We start from the raw sequence: 13,337 nt of genomic DNA on the forward strand, positions 1-13,337 counted from the left end.
TGCCAGGCTTTAAGATTGCTCATCCAATCATGAATGTTCGTTATCTATTAATGAAACTCAGTATCAGACATATGTGAATGACATCAGTGGCAACCTGAGAATAACGTACATCACTCGGCTAAAAACAAATCAACACAAAGAGAGGGCGATAATGCGGGACATCCTCAGCAATTAAACGCACCATCCCACTGCTATGTTGTAGGTCTAAACCAATCAGACGACATGACTTGGTTGCAGATTAATTTCCTCATTTGTCTTATCACAAACAGAGTACTTACTGGATGTATGAAATCAAATTTGTGTGAAATTTAAAAAAGAGCATGTGAGTAAGGCCGAGGAAACATTTCCAGTCAACAGTCTGACCTCTGGCTGTCAACCCAGGTGGAAACCCGAGTGAATTATCAGCGAGTTTGAATTAAACTTTCCCATAATGGGTTCTTTCATTACAATGAATGAGGCCTATTAGAGATAAATTAAAAGCTTCAGATGCCACCAGCTTCTGCACTCTCTCTGCAGTTGCAGGAGGAACACAAACGAGAAGTTGGTTAAGGTGTTAATGCGATGTGAAATGACAGCTGCTGCTTTTGGGACATCGATGGCACAGGGACATCCAGAATGAATGATCATTTATGACATCAATTCATCAAATACAATCTGGCAAATATAAATTCAACTCTATTGACTTCACATTTAAGATGTGAGCCCTGACAAGAGTGGGCAAGTAGCTGTATGGGATGCAATTCTTTAAGTTGTATTCCTGCTTCAGGGGCCCTGTTGGTTTGTGAGTTACATGTTGTAGGTGTATCTGTGTGTGTTTGAGATGCATCAGTTTCAAAGCTGATCAACTGAACCACAAAAGCTCATAAAGAAAGTTTAGAATGTAATCGAAGGGCAGCAGGGAAACAAGTGTTGCTTAAAGAGGAAGAAACATCTCATAGTCCCACTTCACACTTCTGCTAGTGCTCACAAGTCAGCTATCTGCATATGCACACAAACAAAAGTGGCCTTTGCTGGTGGAAATGGGCACGATCAAGTTGTAAATGTGTGTGTGATGTATGCAAACTAGAAAAAGGCTTGATGGCGACTGGAAGTAATGTTATGTCTTCTATGTCTGATAAGAATGCATTGAAAATATGAAGAACAGAAAACTGATATATATTATGTTATTATGATAAAAACATGAATGAATAAATCAAAATGCATGAAATCTCACAAAAAAAGAAAATTATCAGTCCGAGCTCATGCAGGTGTTTAAATATGAGCAAATCCTAAAATCCAAAACCATGAACAAATAAACAGGTGACAGATGATGCTCATGCACAGGCTCCAATAACAGCAATAGAAGGCTTTTATCCAGCCACGCTGCAGTGGCAGGGCTTTACCTGAGGGGGGAGCCCTTGGGCGTGGCGATTCCATAACCTTTAGAGTCCAGGTTTCCGCCCACCTTCATGGTGTCACAGGGCTTCCTCTGCTCTATGTACTCATTCATAGTGGACTCTAGCAGGTAGGCATACTTGCCCTTGGACTTCCTGACTCTCATTACACCCTCGTCTGTCGTTTTGACAAACACGGACGGGTCGGCTGCCTTCATGTACGACCACATCTTCTCAAACACGGCGATCTTTGACCTCTGACAGACAGAATGGTTAACGAGAGAGGGATGGAAAAACAGGGAATAACACAGGATCAGTTTAAATTCCTTAATCATCCTTTCTTATCCTGTATGTTAAAGTTAAAATGGTATTGCACTTAACCTGTTTTAACTGTTTATGATCGGACTCTTCTGCAAAAGCCCTTTAGTGTATTTACATTCTGTAGTACATCTTTAGTTCGCAGTTTTTATTGTTAGTGGCAGAGTTTCCAGTGACTCGCAGGAAGTGATACATGTATGTAATCAAGGATTACTATTTTTAATTTCATCTCACTGGAATCAGATTTGCTGTTTACTGCTCCCTACCATAACAGAGCTCGACTTCCCACTGTTCCCACAATGAAAGTGTTCCATGGGAGGTTTTTGTTGTGAAGCAGATGCAGGGGACGCAATGGATTGGTCACAGATGTTTGCTTGAACAATGATTGCCAGAATAAATGTGTAGATTTTTTTTCCATACCCTGAAGAACTCTTTGGTGGAGCCGGCATCCAGCGTTCCATAGGCGATCTCTGTCTGCTTGGCCAGATCCTCGGCACTCTCTATAGGAGACACCATCCTCTCCACAGTCAGGAAGGCAGCCAGGTTGGCAGTATAGGACGAGATGATGATGAGGGTGAAGAACCACCAGACGCCTCCAACAATGCGGCCTGACAGAGAGCTAAAAGCAGAAGGACAGGATGTTGTTGGTTGGTCAAAGACCATATGTCATGATCATGTATATTAGAATCAATGACATAATGGAGAGGCTTGTAAAATAAATAGCAACAGTATTTTTTCTTCGTGGTCAATTTTGCACACAATCAAGAACAGCAATCTAAAAACCGTGTGATGTTCACACCATCCAAATGACCTACATTGCATCACACTCTCTCTGCACTCACACACTCTTCGTTCCACCAGGCTTGGAGAGCTTAGTCCAATCTGCTAAGGAAAGATAACCAGTTCCACAAAGGCATCCTCAGCTTCCTGCCTGCCAAATTAATCTCACTTTAAGAAAGTTGCCAATATGTTTCATGGAAGCATGTTCATTAATTGTTGGGGATTAATAGGCAGATGAGAACACTTAGCCACTGCTCTAATTGCACCTCCCCCCCCTAAATAAAAATAAAAATAAAAAAACAACTGTGAGCAAAATCCCCTAAGTCAAATCCCCATCTTTTCGCTCTGCGCGTCTCTTCACCTCAAGAGAAGCCAGCTTGAGCAACAACAGCAGAAATCATGTTGCGTTACATATCGGTCCCCGACAAGCGCCGAGGCACAGAGTGGCAGAGCTTACGCAATGAAAATGACACAAATCTGAAACAAAAAAGGCTTTCATGATTCACCTTTGTGCCGTCAAGCCAAATGGAGCATGAACATGAAGGCGAGATTAAGTATGGAGGAAAAAAATAAAAAGAGAGAGAAGCTAAAACATAATCATTTAAGATGCTTTTCAGATGACGGCTGGATGATGAAAGAGCAGCCGTGGAGCGAGCGGAGAGCAAACACCGAATGGATGCAGAGCCTTTGAAAATCAGTCGGGAGAATGCAGAGCTGTCTGCAGGGTATGTGTGGGTGGGTGTGTGTGTGTGTGTGTGTGTGTGTGTGTGTGTGTGTGTGTGTGTGTGTGTGTGTGTGTGTGTGTGTGTGTATATTTTGACTTGTTCACTGCTCACTGCTCAAACGGGAGTGGGGAAGGTTAAGCTTTGACTGCACTGAAAAAAAGCAATGTGAATTTCCAACCGCCTCAGTGAATATTTGGTGCTGCAACAACCAGCTCGTTGATTTCCTGCGTCAAAAGTCAAAACCGCTGAAATTCTTCAAACTATCATCTTATGCACACAACATGTTCATCCTCTGACCATCTTTACATAAAATTAGTTTAGGCCTACGGTACCGGTGTCATATATTTATGTAAACATTGACCAAGAAAAAACAACCAGTTACAGAGCAGCAGCGCTCCTCAGCATCCATACATAAAGTGCAATAATCTATTCCAAATTGCCTCAAACTACTACTTAATTGCAAGATAGTCTGCTTGTGGTGAAAATAAGTTCTGTGAAAAGAGGAAGGGCAACCAAAGAACACAGACAGCATTGGGGGAGAAAGAGAGTATGAGTGTGTAATGCTTTGCTGAAACCGTGATACACGTGAGGAAGAGGTGGATAGAGAGGGGGGAGAGAAAGAGAGAGGGGGATAGAAATGGCAGAGATGAAAAGTAAACTGGATAGTACCACCAGAGGCAGACAAACTCTTTAGCTCTGACTGCTGTTGGCCTCCAGAGATGGCAGTAAACAGCTGTCTAATCTTTCCTCTTCAGTCGCCTTGTTTTCTTTGCCTCTCTCTTCCCTTCCTCCAGTTTCTTTTTTCCCTTTCCCCTCCATCCACCCAACGTCTCTGCTGTGCTCCCTGCCTGTCTCTCCGTGTGCTGGGGGGCCTGACAGGGGTTTGTTTTGGGCCAAGACAACAATAGCCTACACCTTGGCACTGACACTGATGCATTCAACTGTGCATGCACACACAACCCACACCCACACACTTAGACGTACATGTGCATACGCTGCCTTCCTGAGAACGGTGGGACTGTGTGTGTGTGTGTGTGTGTGTGTGTGTGTGTGTGAGTTTGTCTCTGCAAGAGAACAACGGGGTCACCATTTGCTGTGTGACAGGGATGAAGGGAAAGGGGCTGTGTGTGTGTGTGTGTGTGTGTGTGTGTGTGTGTGTGTGTGTGTGTGTGTGTGTGTGTGTGTGTGTGTGTGTGTGTGTGTGTGTGTGCGTCTGCTTTGGGTCTCCGGCAGCAGTTGTCCTCCCTAGTTGAGCAGAGCGACTGGCAAACACAGACCTGTTTGTCTCCGTTTGTTTCTTTTTGAACTGCCTTCCTTTGAGCCTCTTTTCCGCTCCTCATACATTATTGCGCAGCAGCCAACCTTGGTGCCTCGGTGAAACATTAACTAAGCTGTCTTATTACAGTAAGGGAAATCTTCCAAGTAGCTCTGTAATTTAAAAGTCTTGTAAAGGCAACGATTAATCAATTATTCACTTAGCCTCTTTTATTGCATTGTGCAGAAAAGGAATGTTAATGGGGACAGGAAAAGCATTAGTTCACAAGAGTGATGCAGAAAGAAATACCATGTACCTGTGTATGTATATCATTAGTGCTGAAATGAATCATTGATTAATGGGATAGCCCGTTGACAGATATATGATTTAAAAGTAATTTTTCAAGTAAACACACCAAATAATTGACAATTAAAACCTATAAAAACATTTCTGTTTTCTATCATTATTATTTGAAATCTTGGAATAAATAATAAGAAAACTCCAGAGGAGGAAACCCTCAAATATATCAAAATAAACAATACGTAATTTAGCAAGGAAAAAGTAAAAAGGCTCCTTTCACAACTTTTTTGGTCCTTCAAACCGTTTTAGTTTGCTCCGAACCAAAATAACAGATGTGAAAGGTGCCTTGGACCACAGATCAAAATTCGGTCTGCCCAAGAGAGAAGGTCTCGGTCCAGGTTAAACTGAACCATTGGTCAGCAGGCTGCCGTCATTCATTAAACAGAAGCAGAAGAAAAATAACTGAAAGAGAGATAAAAAAAAAAAAAAAAAAAAAAGAGCCGCGGCAGCACACTGGGCAAGAAGGAGACAACACATTTTTTTATTTGGTCTGATGAAGAACTGAAATAACTTGAAAAAAATGTATAAAAAGGCACAAACTCTTTATTTTCTGGGAGAAAGTACTGGTAGTAATAATAATAGTATAGTAGCAAAAAAAAAAAGAAAACGTATCTGTTCATTAATACTTCTTAAAACAAAAAAAGCGGCCTGCTGAATAATAACACACTGAAAGCAGACACACGGCCGTCTATAAACCAGTAGGTGATGGCGACAGGACATAGTCATGCAGAGTTCTCTAGTGTGCTTGCAAAATGCAACAAGAAACCAGTTTTCAGATCAAATGTATTCAATGTAACAAAAACATGAACTTTGGTTCTGATTTTTGTCCAGACTTTTAGTTGTAAAAATGCCCTCAGTATGTGGCAGGGTTTGGGCTGAATGGCATTTTCAAAAATCCGTATCAAATATGCCAACCTGAATGAATATTAACCTTTGATGAATTTAGACTTGACATTAGTCTTTTGTGTATCCCTTAAAGACATTTTGCCTTTCAAAGTGTGGGAGTAACATGAAATGAGTGGACAGAGTGGAGAGATGTCATGCAATGAAGGACAACGTCAGGACTTCGAACGCTGCAATTACTCCTTATAGCCTAATCGGCCACCAGGACACCACAAGCTTTTAGCAAGAAAACAAAAGTAATATTTTCTCCCTCGAGCTTCTGGCTTTGAATGATGGGCTCCTGCAAACAAATAATATTCTTCCAAAGTTGGAACACCTTTTTCTCTTTGTTTGTCTGTGCTACTACTTGGAAGTGGGCGGGGCTTACAGGTGAAATGTGACCTTACGTATCTACCTGCACCAATCTAAAACAAGCAGATGAGATGAGTGTTTAATGTTAAACTATTAAACTCTTACTTCATCATGAATGAAAAGTGGAAAATCACGGAAAACAACACGGATCGGTTCGGCTCAGATCTAAAGCTTCATCGTTCACTATATGATCTCCACCCACAGCTCCCTGGGAATCTGCTGTCTCACTAAACTCTCATTAGAATTCCCCTGGCTGGCCTCCTCTTTTCGATATGGTAATTAGCAATGACTAATGACTTTAGCAAGTGTAAAAAATGAGCCTGTAATGGCCACATTACAATGGATTAGGAATTACAGAGGTTTAAATGAGAAAGAAAATGGTCTCTAATTATGGTGTGATTCTAAGACAAATCAGGGATGGAAAGGGAGTTTTCTGCTACACTGCTTTTTTTTTATGCTTCTTAAAAATTTGCGAGACAGCTGTATGTTCTTAATGAATGAGCACAGCCACTCCCGACACGTCTGGACAGATAAGACATTTGATTTAGTTTGTGCGAGTCAATAGAAAAGACAAAATGTAAATGACAGAGTAAAATTGGAACATGTGAGAAAAATAGCGTCCATAAGCCAAAATGTGTACAGATACAGCAGATATACTGTGCATACAGAGAGATATACACCCATGATAAACACTTACTACACAGTGTAATAACAGAATCCTAAGTGTTAATGAGTTTATGCTGACTAATTGGCCCCTGCTGTGGTGAACTGCCAGAAACTTCCTCAGCAAACACAGCTCACTAGATGTGAAAATTATAACAGAGGTATGAAGAAAAAAAAACATCACACCAGAGCATTATTTATATCGAGGTCACATTAAAGAGCATCCACTAATCAAACACCAAGAAGATACCCAATGTGTAACTTCCCTTAAACAAAACGTTTTCACCAAAATAAAAGTCATTATCATCTAAAATATATTAGCAACCAAATCAAGGGTTACTCCTCTAGCTTTATTCTAGAAGGGTATACAGACAGCACTCATCGTTTGTATTCTCACTTGGAGTATGTTACGTTTTAAAAACAGGCCGTGATAATTGAGGCGAAAAACATAGATCACCTTATTTGTTTGTGGCACATTTGGTTAAAATTATAGCAATTGTTTTTTTCATAATTTGCTCTCGTCATGATTTGAAGTTGTGGTTCAGCAAGACTGACATTATCGCACTCATATTTTGTCCATACAGCTCATCTGTATTCTACTGCTTTAACAGCCCTCTCAGTTTGCTGACTTATATTTTGTTAATTAGCCTTTCCTCGAATATATGCCATAGCTGATGAAACTTTAGTTAAGTTATTGATTCCCCAAAGTCTCCTCAAAACAAAGGGAAAAAAAACAAACTAAACATGCATAATAATATGGGCATGCCGGGATAATTAGCAAGAATAAAGTATTTATACATGACATTACCTTTTTATGTAATTCTGCCTCCATATAGGTCACTGTGTTCCTGGAAACCACATGCATAAGGACAATTTTCCTCTGCCACAGCTCCAAAACTGAACTCAGCTCAGAGCAGACATGCCAAATTGGTTTGATGTGCAACACATGAGGCTTTTAGTGCACACTGGGCGACAGAAAACAACAGACATCTTTTTGAAAATGCACTTGTCTGATGCTTTCTGTGTGTGCAACTTTCCACCTCTTCTTTCTGTCTCTCTCTGTCTCGATATGAGGCTCTGGGGAATGACTACATGCTACGGCCAATACTGCTGCAAAGTCCTAAGGTTACCTTTATCTTTTGTTTGCCTGCACGTTTGTGTTAATGGTCTCCTCGATTGTTAGTCTAAATTATTTCAGAGCGCTTTCATCTCCAAGGCTGAACCAACACGCAAGCTTTAAGCATGGAAGTAAAAAAAAAAAAAATGATTTATTAAAGCATCTCTCCCTCCCTCTCTCTCTTCCTCTAAAGGTCAGTATTACCATGCCACTGAGTTGAAAAGAGAATATTATGATAATTTTACCACCCTGAAGCAAACACGCCGCAAACTGGTGATTATACTCATTCAGTTACAGTATAGAACATTTTGACAAAAGCATTATGATTCAAAATGCTTTGTAATTGTTTATTTTATTAAGGAGCAGCTAAGTTATAAGCTGCTTTGCAACATATGGCTCTTTTTAACCGGATATGCGTGCAAAGAAAAACAGTATAGCCCGTAGCCATTCCAAGTGTTGGTGCAGAGGAATCAATACGATTGAGATACAACTGTAATCATTGTATCTATGGCTGTACAGGTGTTTGCTGAATGATATCCTGGATGCTGTTTCAGCCTCGTGAAACCTGAGACAAGTCAGTGCTGGCAAGCAGAGAGAGTGCTCGCTACGCGCCCACACACATACCCAAAGCCTCTTAGTCACTCCAGCAAGAAAACAGGAGGCCAAACAGAGATACAGCACAACTGTTCGCTGAAAATCAATACCATCAGAACACACAAACTGAAGAGTGCATCAAATCTGTTGCTATAATAGCACAAACAGGTGACATGTATGTGCATTCAAGTGCAGTTTCACACATCAGACACTTGATATGAAGCTGCACTGCACTGCAAAAAAAAAAAAAAAAAAAAAAATCTATCTCTTTATGGTTGCCATGGTAGCACACTCTGCACTCCAAACAGTACAGCCGAGCTGAGAGAGACTTTAGTCATCTCTCTTCTCCTCTTGTCTCTCTCTATAAGGCCATCCACCTCTATAGTAGGATACGATTGCCATTACAGAGAGAAAACTCTCATTAGGTCTCCTTTCAGCTCACGGGCTCACAGACACAAGCCTGACTGATAAGCAGTTAAGCATCGCATCTTTCCAGTCAAACGACTGGCAGTGTTTACGCTGGTCCAGGTAGATTTCCCATGTGGCTGAGGGGCTTGGTGTAAAATTCACGATTGCAAGAAATATATTCATATACAGTCACAGCTTGATTACAGCAAATAACCCTCTCTGCATCTGGAAACATACACTGTGTGCCTCTGAGTGACTGATGTGACAGAATATTCGCTTCTGAGGGGATGGTGTCTTTGTCTGTGTACAAAGTGTGATACCCCAGCGAGATCCTCAGGGAGTGTGTGTGTGTGTGTGTGTGTGTGTGTGTGTGTGTGTGTGTGTGCGTGCATGTATGATCAAAAGTTGCCTTCATGCGATCTCCACATAAATAAAACATACGTTTTTCCGTGAACTAAAGTGAACCGTCTCTTTATGAATAAATCATCTCTTCCAACCAAATTTCCCCCAGCCGTTTTACAGCAGCTCGCTAACTCCACAATTATGTAACTCGGTGGAGTGTAATACGATCTAATGTCTTGTTGTTTGTGACAGTAACGACAACAATAACGCAGTGTGACACCTGACTGATCCCTCTGCAAGATCGATCATTTTCTTGATCACAAGCATTCACTAGGTTCCTCCCTGAGAGCTTAGTTAGCAACTGAACAGTCGCTACTTATCATATAACATAGCAGATACCATTACAGTCATGCTTTTATCTGTATGTCTAAAGGGAAGGGTGTGGCTGCATTTTCTCACCCGAGTGCAGCAAACTGAAAAACATTGGGTGGTGTCCATCAATAAGAGAAGAAAAGTAAAAATGATTAAAGAGTACAAATAATTATAGTGCCAAGTCACAACCTACAGAGCTGTAAAAAGTCCATATTTCTGAATTCAGTGACATTCCATTTGTTCTGGGTGCATAAATGAATGTCAAGTTGAAGACAGCTCTAAAACTGAGCCGAGTGAGACACCCTCCCACAGTAAACAGCTTTGCTGTCCTTCTGTATTTGTCAAAGTTTCATGACCAGCCAGCACTAATGCAGTTGCAAGCAGGGACCATTTCAAAAGCTCTTTATGGTGCTGGGTTCAAGGACGTCTTTTTAAAACAGCCTCTTCGCAGGATTAAAATAAGACCAGCCTATACTGTAATAAAAAAAAAAAAAAAAAAAATACTTTTTTTGTATCAAATTTCTTTTAAAAAATGGGCAGCAATGATATAGTACAGTATCTTCAATAATGAACTAAAACATGCAAAACCACTGGTTAGGTCATTAAAGTTCCATAATTCTAACTTGTACCACCGACATTGCTGAGTATAATGACAGCTGTCACAGCCAGAGCTTGTCAGCTGATTCATGGATAAAAACGCCGACTCCTGTGAAAGACCTCTGAATTCGCAGTTGATGACTGAAGTGTGATGGAAGCTAAAGTTAATGGGACCCAGGCAGAAAGCCAACATCTTCACCAGATGACGGATGGTCCATGTCGGAAACAGCACTGTTTTGCTCTGTAGTTAATCCTGTAAGCATGGTGAGGAGAATGTAAAATGAGACTGTTAAATTGTTCTATTTTATTGCCTAACATGTTTGTATGTTTTCACTTCAAGTCATCCTCAAGATCAAAAATGCAAAGCTCAACAGGTCATCTGTGCCTCATTACAGCTGGTAACATACAAATTGTTTTCCAAGTCTAAGTCCTGCCAGACATTCATGAGATGTACTAACTCCTCAGGTAAACTAAATTTATATACATGCAGACACCCTCATTTTTGCCCTCTTCTGTTTAGCACTGCAAAAAGGAAAACAAGCATCAGCGTGTGACAAACAACTCAGTTTGAGAAATACTGACCCTTCCAGGTTACCATAATACACCACATACACGATCCGTTATTGAATGATTGTGACCGCCAGCCTGAGAAATTGCTGCTGTGGCAGGCAGGGCGTGAGTGACAGAACTGATTTATTTCAGTCTACAATCATGTAACGGGAGCAGCACAGGCACTGAGGAGTGGAGACAACTCCACAGGGCAATGCTGTTCAAACACACACACACTCTCACACACACATACAGACATCACACAGACATAAACGTCTCAAAACACATTCACTGGAGGAACATCATAAACCCATGCACTTTTTCTTCAAGTTCTCTTCCAATCTGGAGCTCCCTCTTGGTAAGGTTAAGGAAATTGATTCCGGGCCATATACGACATTGTCTCCTGCTAATGGTTGCTGCTTGTCCTATACCTTTATAGCTACTCTTACATTCAGCTAAAAGTCTTGAATACCAACTGTACATTTTCTCCCTTTTACTATGTTTTGTTTCGCTGTAAAATAGTCAGTTCCTCTCATGGTGAATGGAAAAACTTTCAAATCCAGATTTACACCACTATCCTGCAGCTGCTTCACAGCTAACGTATTCCTTTGGATTTTGAGAAGAAATGCAAATTCAAAGGAATTCATTGAAACAAAGATGTCACCTTATCCTTTAAAGAACCTTGCAGTGACAGTCAAGTTTGCAACCTTGTCAACATACCCATGTGGTGTTTTTGTGTGATGCTATAAGATATATCATGACAAAACCAAGCACTCAACTCTGGGGTCGAGCATTTCCACTTTGGACCTGCAGTCGACCGATGATAGTTTCAAAAGTAAAGATTTTGACCGAGAGGATTTCATGCATCACATACCTAAGGAACCAATTCTGATAATGTGGGCTGAAGCTTTTCACATCAAGCTGCTATGCTTGAGTTGCAGGGAAGCGGCAACCAACAGTGGCGTCAACAATTGGTTTGTCAACTGCCGTTAAGAGGCCTCAAGTCTGGATTTTGGTCATCGCCATTTTGCTATTTGGAGCCTAGAAGTGACCATATTTGGATGAGCTGGGGATGTGCGAACGGTAACTCTGACTCAATTTGATTGGGAAACCGAAAAATTCCCCCTCAAAAGGCCGAGGTTTGAGGCCTACTATCAAATTATTGATAGGATAAATTTCAAATGGACTGCCAGAAAACGAATAAGAAGGAGTGACTTTAGTGAACGACACCAAATTGACTTGTGGAAAAAATGTATTGACTGTGTATTTCATGAGAGAATTTGAATGGGAGTCTGCGGCGCCAGAGCCTTTTTTGAGCTAATCCCTAGTGGCCCTCGGTGGTATTAGCCACTTTATGGCGTAAGGTTTTTTTTTTTCTTAGAAAAAACTTTTACATGAAGAGTTTGAGGTTTAATCAAGGCTAGGGTAGGGACTTTATTGCACAATTTCATGAAATCTAAGCTCAAATTCACTAATTTTAAAGGCATTAATCATGTTTTAAAATCTGTGTGGATGTGGTTAGCTATTCTGATTGTGGCTTCAGAAGCTGGACGACTGGAGTACTTTCCAAAGCCAAACAAAAACACGTATAAAAAGGTAAAAAATACACTCTTAAATCTCCCAGTTTCTATGTTATTTTGTGTGTGCAACTGTTAAGCACAAGGGGCGATTCACCAGGTGAAACAGAAGGCATCACTGAAACAACAAAATGAGAGGGGGAGCTGCTGCACTTGATACATTCTCAGGCAGAAACAACCACTGGAAGAGGCAGAGAGATCTCTAAAGGATGGAGGGCAGACAGGAGGAATGAAAAGAGGTGATGGCAGAGGAAGTAAATGGGTGGACGATCGGATGGATGGGGTGGTGTTTGCGAGTATGTGTTTGTGTACGTGTGTGTCTACGTGAGGGGGTCACTCTCAGAGTCCACCTGTCTGCAGAGATAAACACAAGGAGGGCCCAACAGCACGGACTGGGGCTTATGGGAGGACCTGACTGACAGTGCTGACATTTAGAAAGAGCACAGTAAACAAGGTCTCACAGAGAATAAATAGCAGGTGGAGCAGTGTGACTAATACACACACAATGACGTACTGTACACATTAATGCATCACTTTGATTTATGAAAACAAGCATGATTAGACACACTCTATATGAGCATATACATGCATGCATACAGAGGTGTCTGTAAACCTTGACGCTGAGGTGCCTTTAGTCTGGGCTAATCAGATACTGTCAGGCAGCAGACAAAGAAAATAGCAATAAGTGCTTGCTTTCAATAGAACCAACCCATACACACACACACACACACACACACACACACACACACACACACACACACACACACACACACACACACACACACACACACACACACACACACACACACACACACACACACACACACACACACACACATGGAGACAGAGGCAGACGGGGAAATTAAACATGCATTCTGATTAATCCAGGACAGAGTGTGTTGTTTCTTGGCCTTTTGTCTCTGATTAAATGGAGAAGCATGAGGAGTGAAGTGCTTGGAGCTGGATGCACCTCTAGAACATTTTGTTCTCACCTTTTAGTGATAAAGGCACAGTGATGAGTGGTTTACAATTGTCCTGAAATGTCAAACTTCA

At 41.2% G+C, this 13,337-nt stretch overlaps 1 protein-coding gene across 1 annotated transcript in view; it reads right to left on the reverse strand.

Moving 5' to 3' along the window:
* gria1a (glutamate receptor, ionotropic, AMPA 1a) overlaps nucleotides 1–13,337 on the reverse strand; it is a 67,315-nt gene that overhangs the window by 12,304 nt on the left and 41,674 nt on the right. Inside the window, 2 exon segments of the mRNA XM_069696859.1 lie at nucleotides 1,383–1,630; nucleotides 2,112–2,310. Of these exon segments, the coding sequence (XP_069552960.1) occupies nucleotides 1,383–1,630; nucleotides 2,112–2,310 (447 nt within the window).

Source organism: Brachyistius frenatus, unplaced genomic scaffold (assembly GCF_029030835.1).
Source record: "Brachyistius frenatus isolate BFR_SWC_R1_liver_20210118 unplaced genomic scaffold, ASM2903083v1 Contig_22, whole genome shotgun sequence".
In the NCBI taxonomy this organism is placed as follows: Eukaryota; Metazoa; Chordata; class Actinopteri; family Embiotocidae; genus Brachyistius; species Brachyistius frenatus.